Raw genomic sequence first — 26,749 nt, forward strand, 5'->3', positions numbered from 1 at the left:
TTTCTCTATAATAAGACATCAAATCACAAATATCAAAGTATCATTTTATTCAGCTTCATATGACCTACATGCCCATACAGACGACTTAGGAGCATTGATCCTACCAACAGATTCCCTATAAATTCAAAAACAGCACCTCCCTAGTTCATGCACTATATTCAGTTGTGCAACTTGGCCCCATTCAATTGATCGTAAACCAGCATCAACCAGACAATAAATGGAAATACATACAGTATGATGTTACATATTACAAAATTCTCTGTATACCTTAACTGTTGTTTTCTTCTCAAATTTAAATGCCTTTGTCTGACCATTTTCCAAGTAGACTTTAAGGACATTAGGCATAAACAGAAGTGAATTCCCCTGAAAAAGAGCAGCATGTTAGAAACATACAGGATGAATGATTCATATGGCTTGACATTAATATGTCTAAATTCCTCTGAGAAGCTGCTATGTCATTAAACCAGATTAAAGCTGATGTACATAATGTGATAGCAGGAAATTCACTTTACTATAAATTACACAACTGCAAATGGATAGGTCTAAAGGTCCACATTATTCCTTTGAGATGTGTTTTTTGACAGTACATAGCCAATATTGCACAAAACAAATCATGCTGGGCAGTTTTGCTTAAAGACAGCCTATTTATTGTTTTAGTTTCTTTGGAAGGATATGTTTAACCCCTTAGTGACAGAACCAATTTTGTGCTTAATGACCGAGCCAATATTTACAATTCTGACCACTGTCACTTTATGAGGTTATAGCTCTGGAACACTTCAATGGATCCCACTGTTGCTTGAGCTGTTTTTTTGTGACATATTGCACTTCATGTTAGTGGTAAAATTTCTTCCATATGACTTGCATTTATTTATGTAAAAAACAGAAATATGGCAAAAATTTGGATAATTTTGCAACTTTCAAACTTTTAATTTTTATGCCCTTAAAGCAGAGAGTCATGTCACACAAAATACTTAATAAATAACATTTTCCACATGTCTACTTTACATCAGCACAATTTTGGATACAACATTCTTTTTGTTAGGGAGTTATAAGGGTTAAAAGTTGACCAGCAATTTCTCATTTTTCCAACAAAATTTACAAAACCATTCTTTAGGGACCACATCGCATTTGAAGTGACTTTGGGGGGGTCAATATAACAGAAAATACCCAAAAGTGATACCATTCTAAAAACTGCACCCCTCAAGGTGTGCAAGACCACATTCAAGAAGTTAATTAACCCTTCAGGTGCTTTTAGAGAACTAAAGTAATGTGGAAGGAAAAAATGAACACTTTACTTTTTCACAAATAAATTCTTTGGAACCATTTTTTTTTTAATTTTCACAAGGGTATCAGGAGAAAATGGACCACAAAATTTGTTGTTCAATTTCTCCTGAGTACACCGATACCCCATATGTGGGAAAAGCCACTGTTTGAGTGCATGGCAGGGCTCAGAAGGGAGCGAGCACCGTTTGACTTTTTAAATGCAAAATTGGAATCATTGGTGGTGACATGGCTCATTTGGAGACCCCCTGATGGATCTAAACAGTGGAAACCACCCAATTCTAACTCCAACCCTAACCCCAACACACCCCTAACCATAACCCTAACCACAAACCTAGCCCTAACACACCACTAACCCTAATCCCAACCCTAATCGTAACCATAACCCTATTCCTAACCCTAGCCCTAACCCTAACCTAAACCCTAACCCTAACTTTAGCCCAACTCACTTTAACTCAACCCTAACCTCAACTTTAGCCACAGTGATCAAAATGAACCAATAGGAAAAATTTCCTATTGTAGCCGGGTGCCGGCCAGCAAATCTTGGCGCACTGCGCATGCGCCTGCCATTTTCTCCCGGAAGACGCCGGTGGCCCAGGTGACTTCATGGAGGGATGCATGGACACCAGAAGTAACGGGGGGGGGGGGGGGGGGTGATCGGGGGACTCTATTTCTCCCTCCTCTGATGTGCAATCACAACAGAGGAGAGAGAAATTAAATAGAAAATCTGACTTTTTTTTCTTTTTGTGGTCGCCATTATACCGTTAATAATGTCGATCACAAAACCGGGGTTGGTAAAAAACAACCAGAATCGTGTTCTCTGGGGTCCCCCCGGTAGCCAAGATCCCGGAGAAATTTCGATGCTGGGGGGCGCTATACACTTAAACCTCCGTACCGTTAAAAAGCTGTGCTGTGGTTTATTTACCCTTAACTGCTGCCATTAATTAAAGTTCATAAATTGCTCTGGATGGCAAAACAAAACACAACCTTTTTGGCACAAAGTGAAAACATAAAGTAAAAAGCCCATACACATCAGTGTCTCCGGTATGTGTGGTGACAGTTTTCACATGTACCGGAGACACTGACACACGTAGACCCATTCAAATGAATGGGTGTGTGCACATATCTATGTTTTTTCATGGACCGTGTGTCTGAGTGACACACACGTAGAAATGTCCATTTTTGTGCAGCTGCAGGGATCACATGGACCCATTCAAGTCAATGGGTCCGAGCACACGGATGCCATCAGTGTGATGCATCATTATCGCATGGACAGCCGCCGGGGAAAAAGTGCTACAGTAAGCGCTGTTCCCCGGTGGCTGGTGCTGAAGCTGGCCCTCATCATTCTCCCCTGCTCTGCCGGCAAGCAGAGGAGAATGATGAGCATTATATGAAAGTCCGAACAACAGCTAATAACATTGACAGTGGGTGCGGATGATCAGCGTATTCCACAGCTGCCGGCTGCAATCGTTCAGAAATAAATGAATGAAAAACCTGACATGGGTTCCCCCCTATTTTATTGAATCAACCAGACAATACTCACAGCTGGGGGCTGCAACCCCCAGCTGTCAGCTTCTGCAAGGTGGGTTAACAAGAATAGAGGGGTCCCCATGCTGTTTTTTTAATTATTTAAATAAATAATTTATAAAAACGGCGTTGGGTCCCCTCCATTTTTGACAACCAGCCTTGCTAAAGCTCACAGCTGGGGGCTGCTATTCTCAGGCTGGTAAGTGGCCATTGACATATGCCCCCACCCAGCCTAAAAACAGCAGCCCGCAGCTGCCCAGAAAAGGGTCTCTATTAGAGGCGCCTTTTCCGGCGCTTTGACCAGCTCTTCCCACTTGCCCTGTAGCCCACGGCTTAGTAATGGAGAGGCATCTATAAGACACCTATCCATTACTAATCCAATAGTTGTAATGTTAAATAAAGACACCGCCAGAATAAAGTCCTTTATTTGAAAAAATTACACAGACTCCTTTAATGTTCTAAATTAAACCATACTTACTTCAACACCTAATTCCCCGACGCCCTCGATCTCCTGTGATAAAAATAAAATAATAAACCAACAATATACCATACCTGTCCATCGGTGTGTCCCACGTTGTAATTCAAGTCTGGGGGCTAAATAGTTTTCAACCAGGACGGTGCCAAGATGCAACCATCCCGGCTGAAAACCCCTGCTGGAATGAGTGCAGAGAGTGCAGCATCATTCTCCAGCGGTGACATCATCATGGCCGGGCTGAACTGAGGTGACCTCTGGACCGTGAGAAAAAGCAGGTGATGATGTCACCACTGGGGTCCCACCCAATTGTCACTTTTGCGATGTCATAGCAGGGGCACGATGGTTGCCATTACAGCAGTAGGTAAAATAATGACCACCTAGACTGTTAGCTACCGTAGCCCGTTAGATCATGCCAGGAGCATGGTCTAAAAAGCGTTCTGCCAGTGTAACAATGCTGTCAGTGTTACACTGGCAGAACTCTTTTTAGACCATTGCAATGGATTATACAAGTGATCAGAGTAATAAACGTTGAGCTCCAGAGAGGAACTAAGCAAAAAAGTTAAAAAAAAGTAAAGAAAAACAAACTGTAAAAATATGTATAAAAACATGAAATAATGAACAAAAAATATTGAAAAAAAACTTTATGCCATTAAATATGTTTATTTGTATAAAAACAAAAATAAACCAAAAAAGTACTCATATTTGGTATCACTGTCAGACTATTTAACCTCTACAGGGAGCACCATATAAAAAACATTTAAAAAGCTACATTTTTCTTCATACATCCGACACAAAAGTAGATTAACACGCGATCAAAAAGTCGTATGTAAATAGAAATGGTAAAATTCAAAACGTCAACTTGTCATTCAAAAAACAAGCTACCATACAGCTTCAGCAGCTGAAAAATAAAAAAATTATAGCTGGTAGAATAGCAAAACCATTTTTTTTTTCTAGAAGATTGTTTTTATTGTGTAAAAGCAGCAAAACATAAAAAAATGTAAAAAAAGTGGTATCCCTGTATTCGTTCTGACCCGAAGAAGAAAGCTATCTTATCACTTATACAACACAGTGAATGGCGTAAAAAATAAATAAAACAAATTCTTGGCCTGCTATTGATTTTTTCCTTTCTGCCTCCAAAAGATCGCAGAAAAGCTCTGCTCACATTTATTATTATTATTATTATTTATTATTATAGCGCCATTTATTCCATGGCGCTTTACATGTAAGGAGGGGTATACATAATAAAAACAAGTACAATAATCTTAAATAATACAAGTCATGACTGGTACAGGAGGAGAGAGGACCCTGCCCGCGAAGGCTCACAATCTACAAGGGATGGGTGAGGATACAATAGGTGAGGGTAGAGCTGGTCGTGCAGCGGTTTGGTCGATTGGTGGTTACTTCAAGTCGTAGGCTTGTCGGAAGAGGTAGGTCTTCAGGTTCTTTTGTCCTGTGCTCTACGCTGAGCATTTTCCGTGTAAATCACTGAAAAATGTGATTCAGACAAAATTCAAGAGGGAAAATTCACTGTAATGAGGCAGATGGAGTTATGTTGAACTCCCGTCTGGCCTGTAATCCAGCGTTATCTTTTCCTTTTAAGCATCTTTTTAAGCATGCACAAAAGTGCAGTTAACCAAAGTTTTGTGCATCTTTGAAAAGACAGACACCACTGAACAGAGGGTAGACAGAGTCCAGAGTAACTCTGCTGCTCCATTCTAGTTAATGGATCCATCAGAGGTTTCATCTGAATCAAGTATTTTGGAGATGTTGATGGAAATGCTGATATACATGCTCAGCATAGAGCACAGGATAAATGTGAACTGATCCTAAATGCTCTGTACAACAAAATGCTATCAATAAAAGATTCAACCCAACCCATAAAAAAGTCCCCACTCAGGTCCATCATTTGCTAATGGAAATATAACAGGCTTGCACATTACTGGTATCACAAAGGCTCTGAAAAAGTGGCACGGCTTCCCCCCAAAAAAATCCAGTAAAATCTGTGCACCCAAATCCCAAGTAAAAATGTAATTATATTTACCACCCAATCGAATACAATTCCAATATGGCGCTCCTACCCTTCAGCGCTTTGCACTGTGCCTCAAATGTAGTTTTAGACCACATGTGGAGTATTGTCATACTCAGGAGAAATGGCATAACAAATTCTACTGTTCGCTTTCTCTTTTTACTGCTTTTGAAATTAAAAACTTGGGACCAAAGCAACATTTTAGTAGAAAAAAATGGTAATTTTTCATTTACTCAGCTCAATGTTATACAACTTTGTGAATCACCTGAAGGATAGAAATGCTCACTACACCCCTAGATGAATTCCTTGAGAAGTGTAGTTTCCAAAATGGGGTCTCTTGTGAGGGTTTCTGCTGTTTTGGCATGTCAGGGGCTCATCAAATGCGACATGGCGTCCGCTATCTATTCAAGCCAAAATGGCGCTACAAAGTTCAAACAGAACTCCTTCTCTACTGTGCAAACTGTAGTTTACCCCCACATATAGGGTATCGGTGTACTCAGGAGAAATCACACAACCAATTGTACCCTTGGAAAATGAAAAATTGTGGGTTAAAGCAACATTTTTGTGGGAAAAATGTATTTTTTCTTTTTCACAACTCAACGTTATAAAATTCTTGAGGGTTCAAGGTGCGCATCACACATCTAGATAAATTCCTTGAGGGGTTAAGTTACAAAAAAAAGAGTAATTTGTGGGAGGTTTCCACTGTTTAAGCATATCAGGGGCTCTGCACATGTGACATGGCGTCCACTATTTACTTAATCAATTTTGCTCTCTAAAAGTCAAATGGGGCTCCTTCCCTTCCGAGTCTTGCCGTGCACCCAAACAGAGGTTTCCACCACATATGGGTTATTGGTGTACTCAGGAGAAATTGCACAACAAATTGTAAGGTCCACTTTCTCCGATTACCGTTGTAAAAATGCAATATTTGGGGTTTAAACAATATTTTGTTGGGAAAAATTTCAATTTTCATTTTTTCCTTCCACATTGCTTTCATTTCTTTGAAGCACTTAAAATGGTTAACACACTTCTTGAATGTGGTTTTATGCACCTTGAGGAGTGCAGTTTTAAAATAGTGTCACTTATGGGTATTTTCTGTCACGTAGGCACGTCAAAGTCACTTCACATGTAATGTAGCCCCTAAAAAAATTGGTTTTGTAAATTTTGTTGGAAAAATTAAAAATTGCTGATAAACTTATAACCCTTCTAACTTGCCAACAAAAAATAATGTTTCAAAAATAATACTCTAACGTTGGTACACAGTGACTGTGCAACAGAGGTGAATATGGACCCACTGAGCCACAGGCCAAGCTTACCCTGGAGGAGTGTGATTAGGTGTCTACCGGGTCTTCAGTAGAGCCTCTAGTGATGAAGATAGCCTGGGCTGCCGGTCGACACCAATTACTACTCCAGGGCAGTCCCTGGGACTGCAGTAGCTGACCGTAGGGTCAGAGGCGTGAGTACGATGTGCAGGAGGGTGAGACAGAGCCGTAGTCAGACTGTCCAGGGTACGGGCAGGCAGCACAGTTTTAGTAAATGTAGCTAAGGCCAGGAGCAGAGAAGTCATAGCAAGAGATTGTGAGCAAGGAACAAGGAGTGGTGTGAGGAGCTGCCTAATAAAGAGCTTGAAGGTACGAGATTGGCAAGGGAACCTAACCTCTGCAGGACACAGCAGGGTTAAATTCCTGCAGAGACCGGCCACACATCCTAAAGTCAAATAGAGATGTCTTCAGTTGCAGCAGTGCTAAGAAGTGCTGCAAGAGGTACAACTCAGCAAGCTGGCCTGACTCGAGAAGCCGCGTGGTGACAACGGTGAGTAGGGCGGTGCTGTGGAGGCAAGTGAGTTACTGCCATGACAGCTGATGTAACGTAGACATGGTAAATGTTATCTATTAACTATTTTGTGTGTTATAACTATCTGGTTTAAGGGCCTAAAATTTAAAAGTTTGAAAATTGTGATATTTTAAAATATTCAATATTTTATAAGTAAACACGAAATCTTTCAGACCAAAATTTACCATTAATATGAAGTACAACATGTCAGGAAAAAACATTCTCAGAATCACCGGGATATATTGAGTTATTACCTCATAAAGTGACACTCGTCTAAATTGAAAAGGAAGGTAATTACAATCTTGATAAAGAAGGTGTTAAAAGCCACTGGGCATCAAGCTGCATGGGAGACTAGTCATACAGACAGGTCCTCAGTGGCTTCTCCTTGCTCACTCCTCTGGAGTGACAAATCTATCTCTATACATGTATACAAGTCAAGACCTGTCACTTGAGGCCAGAGGGCTGGAAGAACCGGTTGGAAACCCGCGTGTTTGACTAGTTTCCTGTACTGCTCGGTCTCCAGTGCTTTAAAGTATGCTATTCTCTGAAACAGCCAGTGTCTGATACATTCTGACTGCGGATCAGATGTCAAGTTCCCTTTAATTTTAATATTAGCATGCCAAAGTGTTGGGGTGAATATAATTACCAAACTTGGGATCCTAGATGTGCAACGTTTTATTTAGCTTTTTTTTAACATTCTAATACACTTCTAGATTTTAGTTTTGCAAATAAAAATCAGTGCATTGTAGTCTACAACGACACATTTCTCTTTTAGTCCTGAACTGAGACCATTTGTGCTAGCTAAATATCTTAAGCTTTATATTCACAGATATCAGATTTTTGTGCAGAAATTTTTGTAACTGATCAGCTACATATGAATATTATCTAAGAGTCTACACATATACGAAGCTGTAAATATTCAGATGAGAAGTTACTAACCTGAGTGTGGCCATTCACAATCACTTCTTCAGCAAACCTTACTTTCACTGGATTTCTTTTTAATCTGGCCCTCTTCTCCGCTGTGAGGAAGGATGATTTTGGACTCTGCAGTAAGAAAATGAATTATTACTGATAAATGCATAGGCAACATTGGGGAACACAATTTTTGTTGAGCTAGACTTGACATTTGCTTCTTACTAACTTTTGGCTTCTGAATCCAAAAATGACTCCAGTTTTTCTCTATCACGCCAATTTTTTAAGTTTTAAGCTACAGGATACCCTCCCTTTGTCTCCAAAACCATACAAAATGTACATACACTGGGAAATAATGTAAAAAATAACCTGAATGTAATATTTTTTTAAAGATATTTTGTTCATACACAGGATATGTTGTTACGTTAAGCAAAATTGTTTGCAAGTAGTAAAGTTAGGTAGTAGTTAAGGTATTTACGTTTATAGCTTCTCATGGACTGTTCAATTTGTGGACAATCTTGCCTGATGCTCCAACAATAATCAGCCATCATATGTAGATTCCATCTACTCTAATACCATGCCTCAATGACCTACAAATCTTTTTTGGGATCATTCACCTTGCTCATCACTGACTGCACCAAGGTTTTCAGGGAAGTTAGAAAGATGGCTATGCAAAAAATGCACCTTAATGCTCATCTTGCAACCAAGCATTTTGTAGCTCTCCAACAGTTTCTGGACAATTTTGGTGTGACAATTTTTTGTTTGCTCATGCATTTTCAAGAAGGTCTTTGACAAGGTCTTTGAATGATAACCAAACATTCTTTTGCAGTTCGGCCATTACCCCAATGAAATTTTCATCTTTGCTGACCTGCTGTTACGGGGTTACAGCAACAGTGTGGAGCCAGAAGACCGCAGTGTGATTCCTCCTACTCCGGTGCTGAGAAGTAACACTTTTCCTTCATTTTAAATGTGTTTATTTCTTCTGGCAGAACAGGGGTTAATTGGCCATGTTGGAAATTCCTGTGCTCACAGCTGTGCTCGGTTAGCCACTCCTTTTACCTTTATAATCTGTGCTCTGTTACTAATCCTTGTCAGAGTTAGCTTTATTGCTACGTGGCTAACAGAGGAAGAGGAGTTCGTATGAGAAGGAGAGTTGGAGGAGTTATTAGTGACTGTTGCTTGGTTTGTATGTGTGGTAATTTCTTATCCTTCTCTATTTTGGTTTATTCCCCTACCTTCACACGCCGGTGCACTCCTCTGTCATGTGAGTGAATATTTTGTATGCCTGGAGTTTTCTATTAACCCTTGTTTGTATTGCCTTGTTTGTTGGGTTGGTGTACTACGGTGCACAGTAGCACCCCTCTTCCTTGGGTGGGGGAAGAGAACAGATTGGGGGCTGTCATGGTTCTCAATGGCAAGAGACCGTAGTAAAGCATACAAAAGGACTTGCTCTTGGAAGATGGGAACTCGAGCTGACTGTGAGCTAAACCTACCGCACAACTAACAGTGGCCGGGTAGCGTGCCTACGTTTTATCCCTAGATGCCCAGCGCCAGCCGGAGAACTGACTGACCCTAGCAGAGGAAAATACAGACCTGGCTTACCTCTAGAGAAATTTTCCCCAAAAGGCAGACAGTAGCCCCCACATATAATGTCGGTGATTTTAGAGGAAATTGACATACGAAGTATGAAGATAGGTTTAGCAAATTGAGGTCCGCTTACTAGATAGTAGGAAGACAGAAAAGGGAACTACACAGTCAGCTGAAAACCCTTTCAAAACACCATCCTGAAATTACTTTAAGACTCTAATATCAACTCATGACACCAGAGTGGCAATTTCAGCTCACAAGAGCTTCCAGCCTCAGAAAATATTCAAACACAGAGAACTGGAACAAAAATGCAAAACAAACTTAGGACTACAAGTCCAACTTAGCTGATAGTAGTCTAGGAGCAGGAACATGCAACAGAAAGGCTTCTGGTAACATTGTTGGCCGGCATAGAAATGACTGAGGAGCAAGGCTAAATAGACAACTCCCACATCCTGATGGAAACAGGTGAACAGAGGAGATGAAGCACATAAGTGCAGTACCACCAGAAACCACCGGGGGAGCCCAGAAACCAAATTCACAACAGGGGGCTAACTCAGGAGATAAGGCAAAGGGCGGAGGCCCTGACTTCTTCACCTTCAGAAGTATCCTGGGGAGTAAGGCGAGCTAGGGCGCCCTCTAGTGTTAGGGACAGGGAAGAAGCCCCTGGTCCTGGATCACCCGGCAGCTGTTTTGTGACACCTGCCAAATCTGTGGACCATCAAACACCAAATGCCAAAATTAGGTAAACAGTCTCCTTTAGTTGGCAAAGCTTTAACTAATTGTTTAATGAGCCCCTGTTTAATGTGCAGAGGTGAGAATATAATGTTCTTTATGTCAACAAGTGACTCATATAGCATGTTTGGATCACCAGGTTTGAGGTCAGATCTTGGAGGCCAATTCCTCTCCACCATATGCATCTCGCAAGCTCTGCCATCCAAAGAAAGCAATGATACTTGATCTGTCCACATTGCTAACCAAGAAGTAAGCATACCATTTTAAGGTCAACGAAGATGATCCAATTGTGTTTGTGATATTGCAACAACTCAACAACCCAATGACTCTCTTTATGTCTCTGTATTCTTCACAAAGAGAAACTGAATAGCCAATTAATTAAGTTGTCATGTAGGACACACTTTTAGCTCTACTTTGAGGTTATTGATGAACAGTTGCCATTCATTTGAGTTATAGAGTGGAAATCCCAATTCCTCAATTAAACCATGTCTGATTTAGTAATACTTTCAGTGGGGGAAATAAGTATTTGATCCCGTGCTAATTTTGGAAGTTTGCCCACTGACAAAGACATGAACAGTCTATAATTTTAAAGGTAGGTTAATTATAACATTGAGAGATAGAATATCAAAAATAAAATCCAGAAAATCACATTGTATAAATTATATACATTTATTTGCATTTTGCAATGAGAAATAAGTATTTGATCCCTCTGTCAAACAAGATTTAATACTTGGTGGCAAAACCCTTGTTGGCAAGCACAACAGTCAGACTTTTTTTGCAGTTGATGATGAGGTTTGCACACGTCAGGAGGAATTTTGGTCCACTTCTCTTTGCAGATCATCTCTAAATCATTAAGATTTTGAGGCTGTTGCTTGGCAACTCGGAGCTTAAACTCCCTCCATAAGTTTTCTACGGGATTAAGGTCTGGAAACTGATTAGGCCACTTCAAAACCTTAAAGCGCTTCTTTTTGAGCCACTCCTTTGTTGCCTTGGCTGTATGTTTTGGGACATTGCTTTGCTGGAAGACCCAGCCACGACCCATTTTTAATGTCCTGGTGGAGGGAAGGAGGTTGTCACTCAGGATATTAATTTGCATGGCTCCATCCATTCTCCCATTGATGCAGTGAAGTAGTCCTGTGCCCTTAGTAAAGAAACACCCCCAAAACATAATGTTTCCACCTCCATGCTTGACAGTGGGGACGGTGTTCTTTGGGTCATAGGCAGCATTTCTCTTTCTCCAAACACGGCTAGTTGAGTTAATGCCAAAGACAGCATTTTTTGTCTCATCTGACCACATCACCTTCTCCCAATCACTCACAGAATCATACTGATTTTCATTGGCAAGCTTTAGACAGGCTTGCAAGTGTGAATTCTTAAGCAAGGGGAACATTGCGGGCACTGCAGGATTTTAAACCTTTACGGTGCAATGTGTTACCAATGGTTTTCTTGGTGACTATGGTCCCAGCTGCCTTGAGATCATCAACAAGTTCCCCCGTGCAGTCTTAGGCTGATCTCTAACCTTCCTCATGATCAAGGATACACCATGAGCTGAGATTTTGCATGGTGCCCCAGATTGATGTCGAATGACAGTAATTTTGTATTTCTTCTATTTTCTTACTATTGCACCAACAGTTGTCTCCTTCTCACCCAGTATCTTACTAATGGTTTTGTAGCCCATTGTCCCTGACATCCTAATAAACCTGTTTGATCTTGCCCATGTTGTAGAGGTTAGAGTCTGACTGATTAATTGAGTCTGTGGACAGGAGTCTTTTATAAAGGTGACTATGTAAGACAGCTGCCTTTAATGCAGGTAACGAATTGATTAGGAGCATCTAACTGGTCTGTAGGAGCCAGAACTCTTACTGGTTGGTAGGGGATCAAATCATTATTTCTCACTGTAAAATGCATATAAAATTATATAGTTTTTACAATGTAATTTTCTGGATTTTATTTTTGACATTCTATCTCTCAATGTTAAATTTACCCTACCCTTAAAATTTTAGCCGTTCATGTCTATCAGTGGGCAAACTTAAAAAATCAGCAAAGGATCAAATACTTATTGACCCCACTGTAAAGCCACTTTCACTTCTAAAGTATTGCAACAATGCACATTCTCTGGATTGAAAGTAGAATACCTTTGTTCCTTTTTCAAGTTTTTTTTCATGCAGTCTTGATGATAGAAGGTCCGAAGCCTATTTTGGTAGTCAAAAATCTTGTGCCAAATGGTTCAACTCAGACAGGTCAAAATCCCTTACGAAATGAGACGTCTTCAATTTCAAAATCTTCATCATTGCTGTCACTTTCCTCTTCACCATAATGCTGTTATTGAAAAACACAGCCGCAACTACTATTCCTAGGTACACCAGCCATGCCCTATGCTATCTCACAAAATCCCCAAACTGATATACCTTCTAACTACTTGTTTTATGTCCACAGCACTCAATACCCATTACCATGCATTGATGGCTATACAGGTACTCTGCTCCATCATTGATCTCCCACCATTCACACTATGTCATTTGTATTCTTCTAAATTTCTAACTCCCCCTCTCTTCAGAACAACTCATATTTGTAGATTGTGAGCCTTCGCAGGCAGGGTCCTCTCTCCTCCTGTACCAGTTATGACTTGTATTGTTTAAGATTATTGTACTTGTTTTTATTATGTATACCTCTCCTCACATGTAAAGTGCCATGGAATAAATGGCGCTATAACAATAAATAATAATAATTTATGCTACTTTGAACAGGGGATCATCGTCTTTCTCCTTGTAACTAGTGTTGAGCGATACCGTCCGATACTTGAAAGTATCGGTATCGGAAAGTATCGGCCGATACCGGCAAAATATCGGATCCAATCCGATACCGATACCCGATACCAATACAAGTCAATGGGACTCAAGTATCGGACGGTATTCCTGATGGTTCCCAGGGTCTGAAGGAGAGGAAACTCTCCTTCAGGCCCTGGGAACCATATAAATGTGTAAAAGAAAGAATTAAAATAAAAAATATCGCTATACTCACCTGTCCGACGCAGCCGGGACTTCAGCGAGGGAACCGGCAGCGTTGTTTGTTTAAAATTCGCGCTATTACTTGGTTACGTGAATTCCCGGCTTGTGATTGGTCAGGTCGGCCATGTTGCCGGGACGCGGACCAATCACAGCAAGCCGTGACGAAATTACGTCACGGCTTGCTGTGATTGGTCCGCGTCCCGGCAATATGGCCGCCCTGACCAATCACAAGCCGTGACGTCACAGGAGGCTGGACGCGCTCATTTTAAAATGGGCGCGTGTCCAGCCTCCCGTGACGTCACGGCTTGTGATTGGTTGCGCCGCGGTCAACCAATCACAAGCCGGGAGGCTGGACGCGCTCATTTTAAAATGGGCGCGTGTCCAGCCTCCCGTGACGTCACGGCTTGTGATTGGTTGCGCCGCGGTCAACCAATCACAAGCCGGGAGGCTGGACGCGCTCATTTTAAAATGGGCGCGTGTCCAGCCTCCCGTGACGTCACGGCTTGTGATTGGTTGCGCCGCGGTCAACCAATCACAAGCCGGGAGGCTGGACGCGCTCATTTTAAAATGGGCGCGTGTCCAGCCTCCCGTGACGTCACAGCTTGTGATTGGTTGCGCCGCGGTCAACCAATCACAAGCCGGGAGGCTGGACGCGCTCATTTTAAAATGGGCGCGTGTCCAGCCTCCCGTGACGTCACGGCTTGTGATTGGTCAGGGCGGCCATATTGCCGGGATGCGGACCAATCACAGCAAGCCGTGACGTAATTTCGTCACGGCTTGCTGTGATTGGTCCGCGTCCCGGCAACGTGGCCGACCTGACCAATCACAAGCCGGGAATTCACGTAACCAAGTAATAGCGCGAATTTTAAACAAACAACGCTGCCGGTTCCCTCGCTGAAGTCCCGGCTGCGTCGGACAGGTGAGTATAGCGATATTTTTTATTTTAATTCTCTCTTTTACACATTTTAACATTAATGTTGTTGCGATACCCGATATCCGATACCACAAGAGTATCGGAATCCCGGTATCGGAATTCCGATACAGCAAGTATCGGCCGATACCCGATACTTGCAGCATCGGAATGCTCAACACTACTTGTAACCCATTGTTCAAACCCTATCTAGCAAAAAATAAATAAGCACCCTCCTATACATCCTCCCCTCCAATTTTGTATCTCTGTCCTTCAGTTTGTTTATACCTGCTGGTCGGCTCCAATAGCCACCCAACTACCTTTTCTTTAGTCTTTTTTTTTTTAAATGTTTAAATTATTTTTTTCTCTAAATTCTCTCTCTACATTTTTTCCTGCATCTCCATTTGCTCTGTAAGATCCCTTACATCTTCCTTCTACATAAACTTTTATTCTCTTCTACATTAATTATATGAAGATACTATGCTTGCTGTACATAATAAGTGTTGCACGTATCATCATTATTGTTTTGGCTATGTACATACCACCTGGGACTGGGATTTGTTGTTTATTATTTTACTGTGGACTTGTGTTTTGTGAACATTTCTCTTATGTATTTTTTTCTTTTACAGTGACGTAATGAGTAAGACCCGAGATAGGTCGAAACTTCTGCAATGTCATAGAGTTGCTTTATATTATTAGTTTTATTCTCCCCCTTGCTCCTTCCTTACTTCACGGACTCAAATAATATAATTTTTTTGCGTCACATGAACCAAAGAGAGTGCGGAGAAATTTGACTTCATACAATTATTGAAAAGAGGGTATTGAAGGAAAACTGAAACTGGGATTTCAGCTGAACGAAGCACTGGATGTAAAGCTGATGGTGGAATCGAATACTCTATTTTATATTTATATATTTTGTTATATCCCGAGGGTTTCACTATACAAATGTAACCATCACTGGAATGATCTCTCCCCAAACCATAGGTACAGCAAAGGGCATCTTATCACGTGTTCTCTTCGTCAACATCCGTAAACTCTCAACATACTGCTTACACGCCTTGTGAGGGGGCCAATACTTATCTACACTTATCAAAGTATTGCTTTGAAATATGCAAAATAGGATTGCTTGACAAATGTGGAGATGTTCGTCCTTTGACTGGAAATGGTGATACTGGTGCTGATATAACAAAAGGAATCAGGGCTGTTTAGGCACTTACGACGAGATAGAGCAGAGACAGATAGATCTTAAAGAAAGGAATTCAATGTAAAGAAAAGAATAAATTCTGCTAACCCCTTGTATACAGACTTTTGTACTACATTTTACTTTGTAGAGCAGCACACAATCTTTCACCGCACTGTCTTACGAGTAACTAAGTCGCCTAGCCAAATAACAACCTGTCGTCAGCCGCCAAGGTCGCCCTACACCCATCCCCACTGAAGGACGGTTCGCTCTCGGCCAATGGGAGAGCACTAGCGCTTCCCTAGATACAGTCTAGAGTAATTGCAATAAGATAAGCTGTAAAGAAAGAAGTGATGTGATAGAAGAAAACTTAACTACAGTTTTGAAATCAGCATGCCTATTTTAGTCAAAATCAGCTGACAAATCAAACTCATCAAAAATTATGTTCAAAATTGTTCCTCGGAGCACAATTCATGCAGATAAATCAGGATGAAGTGAACGACTTTTCTTTTTACTTTTGATTGATTGTAAATGGAATTTATATATATATTTTTAAATGCAGTGTAATAAAGGTTTATCTGCTTAGGGAGGATTGATTACATGGTTTATTCATTTGTAATTATTTATAATGGTCAATAATGTACAGTAATAATAACAGGAGAACCAGAGTGTTCTTCCTATGAGTGATAACCAGGGATAATAAAGTCAGCCATAGACATAAGCTAGCTGTCCACAGTCCATCTGCATCGCTATAAACATGCATGCTCAGATCAGCCAGGTGTGCATGTTTATTTCAATATGCAAATTGCCTCTGTACAGAGAAAAAGAGGACTTAAACTCTATAGCGCCACCTGCTGGAAGGTCACAATCAGCCCTTTAATGAGTCGTGCAATATGACTTAGGATAAAAGCCAAATCAGTATCTCAATTCGCAGACACGGTGTTTCGGGCTGTTGGCCCTCGTCAGTGCGAAGCATGAGAACTGATTTGGCTAGGTGAGAAGCTCTGGAGTGGGGTCTAAGGGGTAACGTTTCTCCTTATGGAGAGTGACATACCAGCTGGCTTGTCAAGGTAAGGAGGCTTATTCGCCGTGCAATGCTCCTCTGGGAATTTAAATATGCTAATTGCCTCTACAGAGAAAAAGAGGACTTAAACTCTATAGCGCCACCTGCTGGAAGGTCACAATCAGCCCTTTAATGAGTCGTGCAATATGACTTAGGATATAAGCCAAATCAGTATCTCAATTTGCAGACACGGTGTTTCGGGCTGTTGGCCCTCGTCAGTGCGAAGCATGAGAACTGATTTGGCTAGGTAAGAGGCTCTGGACTGGGGTATAAGGGGTAACGTTTCTCCGTATGGAAAGTGACATACCAGCTGGCTTGTCAAGGTAAGGAGGCTTATTCGCCGTGCAATGCTCCTCTGGGAAATGTAATATGCAAATTGCCTCTTCATTGTTTATTTCAATGGAGAAATCAGTAGGCGTCTAACATGAGAAAAGCAATCCAAACTCTGGAGTGTTCAGACACAAGTGTCCAAAGTAATTTGCTGAAGATAAAAGTCTACTCTAAATGATGGGATTGTTTTTCCTACATTATACAGCACTATAGACGGCAGCAATTAACCGATTAGATCACAATGCTTTTCATTGATAGCATTTCTGTATAATTTGCAGTCTAGTAACTCAATTGGCAAATTTCTTAATGAACAGTCAGACTGAAACATTATCGAATGAGTCTGTGATCATTGCCATCTACACTTTTCTCAGCATGCCAACAGCAGCTACTGATCTGCTGTATAGGTAGCGGACTTTGATCATTTAATACGCAGTTACCTTGTAAGGCCACGTTCACATGTTCAGTATTTGGTCAGTATTTTACATCATTATTTGTAAGCCAAAAATACAGAAGTGGTGACGTGTTTCTATTATACTTTTCCTCTGATTGTTCCACTTCTGGTTTTGGCTTACAGATACTGAGGTAAAATACTGACCAAATACTGAATGTGTGAACGTGGACTAACTGACATACAATCAACTTTTGTGAAGTATCTACTAAAAAAAGCATTATCTGCAATGTCAACAGTTCTTAACATGACCTACCATATACAAGTATTTTATATCCTACTTATTACTTTACTATGTGTTGTTACTGATAGCATATATTAGCACTGCAGCCTTGCAGCACTGGAGTCCTGGGTTCAAATCCCACCAAGGACAACATCTGCAAGGAGTCTGTATGTTCTCCCCGTGTTTGCGGGGGTTTCCACCGGGTTCTCCAGTTTCCTCCCACATTCCAAAGAGAAAACGGTAATTGACTGAAAATGACAGCAAGCAGCTCAGCAAGTGACACATTGCTGGAATCAGGGTCTCAGCCCCTATACTATGTTGCCCTTAGATTACATAGCAAAGACCAGGTGAAAGATTCCCTTTAAAGGTAGAACTGAGTAGATCCACACACTATTATGGTCAGATGTAGTGCAAATATGCATAAGCTTGACCATCTTTATGATCTTGTCACTTGTGCTTGCTCTTCGGTGATGAGTAGTGGCCCACTACACCCTTTCATTTACTGCACAGGTGCTGGACATAAGGGACGAATGGGCCTGGCTTCAAGTGCATAGATCTTTCAACTAATGTGCATGTGCGATTCACTTGCAAGGAAGGCCCAGCTCATGTATGTGTCATTATTAGCAATAATACATAAAATAAAAAAATAAACCAGCCTAATTGATCTCTTGTGGAATGTGGAGCTGAAAAAAATATTTTTAACGTTTTGTTTATTTTTCCTTAAAAAAAGGCTTTTTCGACATTTAACACTATGTTCTCACAATGAGTATTTGATGAGTTTTTCATGCTGCAGATTTTCTGCAGCATTTTTGCACCTTTTAGCTAAACTAGCCGCAGTTTTTTTTCTTGTGGTATGTCATGTTTTAAATAAAGCTGCTTTATTTTTTCTGGTGTTTGGCTTAGGGTTATATATTGATACAGTAATATGTGAATTACTTAAGTTTTCAGTGCGTTTCCACAGCAGATATATATGCGGGTTTTTTTTACCTGCGTATCTAATGCAAGAGTAAGGCCGGGATCACACTTGTGACTGCAATGCGAGAAACTCGCGCGAGTCTCTCGCCTCAATACCCGGCACTGCCGCAGGCGCTCAGGAGAGGAGCGTTCAGCTGCAAAGAAATACATGCAGCCGCACACTCCGGTCCCGAGTGCTGGCGGCAGTGCCGGGTATTGATGTGAGAGACTCGTGCAAGTGTGACCCCGGCCTTAGGGAAAAATCTGCACATAGCGTAAGACTTGACATGGTGCAGATTTTAAAAACGCACTGAAGGTCAGTTTATGCAGCGTAAAACAAAAAAGCAAAAAAGATTTCTATGAATCCCATCCACTTTGCTGGAGCTGTAAAAGCTAGCTCACATGCTGATTTTTTTGCGCTTTTGTCAAGGGTTAACAGTACAAGCAAAGTGAGAGACAATTCTGAAATCTTATGTGCATATTATTTTTCCATGCAGATTTCAACCTCCAAATTGTTTGTTCAAATCTGCAGCATTTCAATTTTCTCAGTACTTTTGTAACATTTTTTAGCCATCTATATATATATATATATAAAGCTGAGTGTATGTGTGTGTGTGTGTGTGTGTGTATGTATCTTGCCATGCCCACTCCACATAGCCCTGCCCACTGGTGGGTGGAGAGTGGGGTTGCAGAGGAAAAGTGCGGGATGCAGGTAGAGATCGGAGCTGCGAGGGAGAGAGCGGGATATGGATGGAGAGCGGGGCTGTGGAGGGAAAGAGCAGGATGGCGCGTGGAGAGCGGGGCTGTGGAGGGAAAGAGCAGGATGGCGCGTGGAGAGCAGGGCTGTGGAGGGAGAGAGTGGGACGGCAGTTAGTTACTATGCCCGGGTAACGCTGGGCTCTTCAGCTAGTTCAAAATAAAGGTGAAAAAAATGCAAACACATCTAAATGCATATATTTTACATAGTGTTTTTCCTGCCACCAAAAATCCTCATTGCGGGAACGTAACATTTTTCCACTGTGATGGTGTTTTTTTTTTAAATGTTAGAATGTTCTTCTTAATGCTTTTATCATGCTGTTTATTAACAGTTTTAACCCACTGACATAAAATGCAACTTCACAGAAATCCCAAGAAAACAACATAACAACTGAAAGGAAGCTGCATAGAAACCCCATTGAAAGTGCAGAGTGAAGCTTCATCTATTATTAATAAACATGTGCAGATTTACAATGTATTATGCTATGGGTTTTAATGTGGTTTTCTGACATTCTTCCATAAAAAGTGCAATCGTTCTTATTTGTAAACCTTTGCTAACATTCTTTCTCCATTTTATTTAGCATCAAAGTAATGGACTGATCTATCAATTCACATAAGCTGCGATACAGATCAGTATTTACCGAAGTGCCTCGAAGTACGGTCACAGTAACACTGTCCCCGGAATCCCTGTGGGATAAACAGAAGTATTCAGATAGTGTACACACAATGATAGCATGAACTTAGTCGTTTTATGATAACTTGTATGTCCCTCACCTCAACTATTTTCGAATTGCTGATTCCATTATTTGGTGACAGGATCCTAAATATAAGAATAACGAGTGTATTTTGCTTTGCTGGCTATGTATGAGGGCATATACCCTGCAGTACTCTTGCCATATAAGACAGACGCCTCGCACCGATTGCTGGTAGTTCCACCTGGGGAATATTTCTGCAAACCGCTCTCCCTACTGGTGCATACCTATTGTCCCAAGTGGATCACATCCTCCTGGGACACCTGGGGATAGAACATCTCTACGTATTGTGAATTTCAGGTCTTCTTTTTAGCTTGTGTGTTTGTGTTTCCATTGGTGCAACAGAGGTTAATGACCCTTTGTATACTGGTTACAAACTTTCATCTCCATCTCATAGCTGTTCCTGACCTGGTCATTTCCTCTCCCTTTAAAATATGTCCAGACCTTCTCTTCCTCGCCAGTTAAAATTCTAATTCCTAACTCCTTGGAGTCGCTGTGCTGAGTTGGAGGTCGTTATTGCTGCTGGAGATTGTTGCACGCTGTTTTTGGGTGTATGCTTTCCTCATTCTCCTATTCCCATTTGGTTTCTACATTCCTACTCTTCCCTATATACCTCAATACCTTTGGTGAGTGATTTGTATGTTGGCTGCCTTTCATTATTGTTATCTCTGTTTGTCTTACGTGTTTGTGCACTGGCATTTCTGTCCCAGACCTCCTGGGGTTGGTGGAGGGGACAGCTTAGATATAACAGGAGAACAGTAAAGCTATTGGCCCAAACCTCCTGACATTTAGAGCTACCTTTGGGAGTAGGAATAGTTAGGGTCCCAGCCCTAGGGACAGTGTAGAGCCTCTTTCCCTATTTATATACAGTCACAACATGACATCTATTGTCTCATTTTATTTTATAACTTTGTGAAGGATATCAATATACAGCCACTATTTTTACGAGCATGAGAAGAACTTTTGTTTAACACTTTGCTGGCTATTGCATATTGAGGCCACACCGCCTTCACTGATGGGGATGTATTATGGGGATACTCTCCAGGTGTTGTCAATAGAGGTAAACTGGTGTTTATATGGTGAAAGCTATATGTGTTATACTTCAGAGAAAAAAAAAGAATAAAATAAAAAAATTCTAAAAAAATTCTAAAAATGTATTAAAATTTATTTTTTTAATCCCCCCCACTAAAAAGAAAGAAGTGATAATATAATAAGAAAATAAACATATTTGATATTCCTGTGCCTGTAAAAGTCTATTCTATCAAAATATATAACTAAAACTAATTAGCCCGATTGGTAAATGTGAAAGCAAGAAAAGAAATCAAAATTGCAGAATTGCGTTTTTTCACTCATTTCTCCTCCCTAAAAACATGAAATAAAACAGACCATCAGCTTTCTACACAAAAAAACTAATTTCTGTTTTCTTTCTGATTCAGAGTAATTTTTTACCACAGAATAAACACAGTAAAAACAAAACCTGAGAAAACTAAGGTGGAATTGCAGTTTTTTCAACACACTTTGATTTTTTCCCCATTTTCCTGTACAAACATGATGTCACAGGAGGCTAAGGGCTGCACACACTCCCCGCAGCGTCCATCTCTCCCACAGGAACAGGCCGTCATCAGGGGGCAACAATGTAGCTACTTACTAGTTTATTGCATTGCCACCCCCTCTGATGACATCCTGCATCCGGGGTGATGGCCACTTTGGGAGAGGCGAGTGCGGCGCTGACACTCTGCTTTTATCCCCACCGCCATAGCTTCTATAACAGAAGAGGTCGTGAGGGGATGGAGATAAGTGACACCAGTGCCACCCCACATCCTCAAGCATCATCCTCAAGCAAATCGTCAGAAGGGGGCAATGATAGAAGTAAGTCACACCGGTGCCGCTCCCTGATGATGATTCATTTGGAGGTGCTAGAAACTGTGAGGCAGAGCTGGTGTCACTCATCGCTTCTATCTCTGACCCCTGAAGACGTCTTCTTTCAGTTAGAACCTATGTTTGGTATCTGCATACTCGTACTGACCTGGAGAATCATATTGCCAGGTCAGTTTTACCATATAGTGAACAAGGTAAATAAAAAAACAAACAAATAACTATTGTGGAATTGGATGTTTTTTGCAATTTCGCCACACTTGGAATTTTCATCCCATTTTCTAGTACTCTGTGCTCGAATGAATGGTGTTAGTTCGAAAGGTCATCTCGTTCCACAAAAAAACCCACCAAACCCTCATACGGCTATTGACAGAAAAATAAAAAAGTTATGGCTCTTAGAAGAAGGGGACGAATAAAAAGTGCGGCGCTGACACTCTGCTTTTATCCCCACCGCCATAGCTTCTATAACAGAAGAGGTCGTGAGGGGATGGAGATAAGTGACACCAGTGCCACCCCACATCCTCAAGCATCATCCTCAAGCAAATCGTCAGAAGGGGGCAATGATAGAAGTAAGTCACACCGGTGCCGCTCCCTGATGATGATTCATTTGGAGGTGCTAGAAACTGTGAGGCAGAGCTGGTGTCACTCATCGCTTCTATCTCTGACCCCTGAAGACGTCTTCTTTCAGTTAGAACCTATGTTTGGTATCTGCATACTCGTACTGACCTGGAGAATCATATTGCCAGGTCAGTTTTACCATATAGTGAACAAGGTAAATAAAAAAACAAACAAATAACTATTGTGGAATTGGATGTTTTTTGCAATTTCGCCACACTTGGAATTTTCATCCCATTTTCTAGTACTCTGTGCTCGAATGAATGGTGTTAGTTCGAAAGGTCATCTCGTTCCACAAAAAAACCCACCAAACCCTCATACGGCTATTGACAGAAAAATAAAAAAGTTATGGCTCTTAGAAGAAGGGGACGAATAAAAAGAAAAAGCAAAAAATGGCCACGTCACGAAGGGGTGAAAGTTTAATTACTCTTTAATATTATCAAAATAGAGATGGTCATTTTGAATAGGTTTCAGAGAGTTGACTTTGTTGGTCATGTGATAAAATAGGGGTGATATATTAAAGCTGCTTCAAAGGAAAATCGGTGCACATAGCAACCAATCGGTTTTAAGTTTTCACTTTTAGAGACCCTTTAGAAAATGACAAGAATATGACTGAATGCTATAGACAACCTAAACATTGAACTTGCAATAGTTTTGATAAGTCAAATCAGCCTCAATAAACTGATCTGCTACCTGTTGCATTATCTCAATGCTTAAAAGAAATAGTTAAATGAGAAATGTGGCTCTTTTGTGTCTTAATATGATATATTCTGTGATGTATTTCTTGCATCATGCCACTAGCTTATCAGTTTATCTCAATGTATGACCTGTAGGTTTACATAGGATTGCAAGTAACCATTGCTATCACAATCCTTGAACAATGTTGTTTGAGAAATGGCACCTTTATGACATTTATGTATATGATAATTTGACCTAATCATATAAATGACAGAAATGAAGTAATCCTATCTATTGCATTCTACACACTACAGAAGAGTAGACCATTGTCACCCTTCCCGCGTTTTCTAAAAGTAAGATGTCAATATCACACCGCAGAATAATTTCCGCTTTCCCAAACAGCTCATCAGATGGAATCTGTAAGATTTAGCGGCAGTTTTGTCTTCTCCTTGTGTCATGCATAATCCATCAAAGATAATGTACTCTGCTAAAAGCCTGCTCTTCTACACTTATCTCTAGTGCCGCCATGTATGATGCATTACCTGACCAAGTCTGCTGCCTTCTCAACCTGAATGTTTTCCACATTTTCATTGTTGATGGCAAAGATTTGATCACCTGGCAATAGTTTCCCTTCAGCTGGACCACCTCGAAGAATAAATAGGAAAAAAAAGAAATAATTAAGTAACAGTATTTATTAATCCAGCATACGGTTTGTGTGACACAAGTGTCTACTATAGCATATCACCATTCTGTTTTGTGGAAAAGGAAGTTTTTATAATTAACTTGCATGTACTGCCCCTTTCTAATCCTTCCAGTGGGAATGATACATGCTGCCCGAATCACAGGCAGCATGAACAGACACGGGCTCTGTCATTTCAGCCAGATATGCTTTACACTAAAACTCGGCCGCATTTCAGGAAAAACATACACTTAAAAGCCAGTTGAGGATCATGCTGCCCAGGTAACTAGTCCAAGAAGCCTGCCCTGGTGGCTTCTCTCTGCCCCATTCCCCTTGAGTGACAGAGCTCCCCCTATGCACATATGTAGGGAGAGACCTGTCACTCAAGAGGAGCAGGGTGTGGGGATGTCATCAGGGATCGGCTTCTTGGACTCGTCCTCCAAGCTGCATGGTTCCTACCTGGCTCTTAAATGTATGTTTTCTCAAAAATGCCATAATGTAAGGTTCCTTTTAAAGAATCCTGCATTTCCTTTACTTTCAGCCATTACTTAATGGAGTTACTGGCATTGTATGTCTAGGACAAGTGTCAAGTCATAAGATCCACTTTCAGATGAGCTTCAACTGTCTTAAACATGGCTTAATTTATACTCTAGTGCTAAGAATTCCTATTCATTTCTATGATGGTGAACTGCTGTACTGTAGGAAAACTGTCCTAGTATATAATATTTCTACCACCATGTTTTACAATTAGTATCTTCTGGTCAAATGCAGTCTTCAGGGTTCTGCCACTATGGCCATTTAAGTAATATTTTGCCTCTTCTTTCTTTCTGGAATCCATTATTCCAGAAGACCTGGTGTATGTGTGGGTGTTCATCAGGACATTTTAGTCGTAAAGTACCATAAACGCTGGGTAAAGTTGTCAGAATCAGCCACTTTCAGCTGGATCATCCAACCATCTGATGCCTAGGGGTACCTACACCTCCTGACATTCCCCTAACAGATGTTGTCAAGGGAGAGAATGATCTGGATGCTAATATGAATGCCCGATAGCCCTGGCTTAGGCTTTTCCCTCTCTCCTCGCAATAAACACATAAGTGCTCAGCCATATATGGGTGAGTAAAGAGATACTGCCTGCCGAACCAACGTATGGCTGACAGCTGTCTCACAAATATGGCAGCTTATTCCGAATAGCAGACCCATGCACTCTGATATCGATGGTATCAAGAGTTACCTTTAGATTTTGTAAAGCAATTCTAGGATTCTTAGGACTGAATAATTTGAATATGCCTGTACTTCGGGTCAATTTTTTACTAAAAAGTTGAACAAATAGTTCAAGACAGAAAATAGACCATTTTCTACTTTGCTCCAAATTCATGAATCGTGTGCGTCATTTTAAAGAATTTAATGGCAACTAATACCACAAGACAAAAAAGGATAGTGACTTAAAAAGAAACCCCCACAAATGCTAAGTTAGGGTTTAAAATTTTAATATTAGACTAAAATTGCTGAGATGGCAGTTATTTGAAATCTTTACCTCTGTAGGTATTGTAAGGCTAAGTTCACACTAGGTATTTTTGCTGTGTTTTGTTTCCGGAAGTAAAACCTGATCTCTTGGCAGAAAAAAAGCATGTTTTCCATGGCTTTTCGTTGCGTTTTTTATGTGTTTTTTGTGAGGTTTTTTACAGCAGTTTTTGCATGCTAGATTTGTCTCTTGTGCATGCCGAAAAAATTTAGTATTGAAAAAAAGGTTCTAATTCATAGAATCAGGTTTTGGAAAAAAAAAATGCAGAAAAGCATGATACCTGCACTTTTGGTGTGTTTTTAGCATTTTTTCACCATGCATTCAAGTCAATGGGTGAAAAATGCTGAAAAAACACTAAAAGAAGCGACATGCTCTATGTTCAAAAAACCATGCAAAGCACAAAATACTGATAACAAAAAAAAGTGTGTGCTTGAGATTTATAAAATCTCATAGGCTTTGCTGATACTGTAAAATGCAGCTGAAAATTTGCATAAAAAAGGAGCAAAAACACCTAGTGTGAACTTAGCCTAAAAATCACGTCACAAATTTCTCTAAATTTCCCAGTGAGAATATACCCAAACACAGATCCCTCAAAGACTTTGTCTAGTGGCATAATGGATGGCACGGAAAAATATCCTTTTAACTAGCATAAAAAGTCGAGTGAATGGACTAATTCTAATTTTATAACAAACCAACTGTTTATAGCAACCTTATTACATAAGGCAAGAGGTTTTTTAGTTGTCACAAAGGTCTTCTTAAATTTGGGGTAAATCTAGGAAGTACAGTGAGACATTTTAAAACTATTTCCAAAATAATGTCATAAATTGCATGTGCTAAATTGCATGTGCTATAATGTGACTGCGATTGATGATTTCCATTGCATTGCTTAAAGATAAACGTTCACCTACCTGCAGTAACAGCTGTAACAGTAAGAGGAAGGCTGCGAGATATGTCAAAGCCATAGCTGTCAATGTGCGGATCTTTTATTATGTCTAATGTGATCTTCAATGAACATACATATTGGTTTGGACCAATGGATGGACTGTCTCCGGTTGAGGTTTTCCCACTTTTCAAAACAAGGTTAGAGCAAAAATAATAGAACACTTACATGAATAACTGTGCAAGACATGTCAGCCCAATGTTGCAGTATACATTGATTTCAACGACCTTTCGCTATGGTGTTTGTTTTCCAGTAAGAGAAATCCAATGTAATTGTCTTTTACGCATATGAGACATAGCAGAAGCTCATTTTGTCTGCATTTCTGCTTTAAGTGATACACTCTAGCATTTTTAAAACTTGGTAAATGATTTGAGCACATTTGTATATAATTGACCATTGTAAAGTTTCGTTTTTAACTCAACCATAATGTACTGAATATCGGACCA

General features: G+C 40.6%; 1 protein-coding gene across 2 annotated transcripts in view; it reads right to left on the bottom strand.

The window, feature by feature from the left end:
- Positions 1-26,749, bottom strand: part of FRMPD1 (FERM and PDZ domain containing 1) — a 290,187-nt gene that overhangs the window by 42,614 nt on the left and 220,824 nt on the right. For both annotated transcript variants that reach the window (XM_077251419.1, XM_077251428.1), the window contains exons 3-7: positions 26,272-26,429; positions 23,705-23,807; positions 19,884-19,929; positions 8,079-8,183; positions 268-363 (exon numbers count right to left, since the gene is read on the bottom strand). In XM_077251419.1, coding sequence (XP_077107534.1) covers positions 268-363; positions 8,079-8,183; positions 19,884-19,929; positions 23,705-23,807; positions 26,272-26,429 — 508 coding nt within the window. The remainder of the gene's footprint in view (positions 1-267; positions 364-8,078; positions 8,184-19,883; positions 19,930-23,704; positions 23,808-26,271; positions 26,430-26,749) is intronic.

Source organism: Ranitomeya variabilis, chromosome 1 (genome assembly GCF_051348905.1).
Source record: "Ranitomeya variabilis isolate aRanVar5 chromosome 1, aRanVar5.hap1, whole genome shotgun sequence".
Taxonomy (NCBI): domain Eukaryota; kingdom Metazoa; phylum Chordata; class Amphibia; order Anura; family Dendrobatidae; genus Ranitomeya; species Ranitomeya variabilis.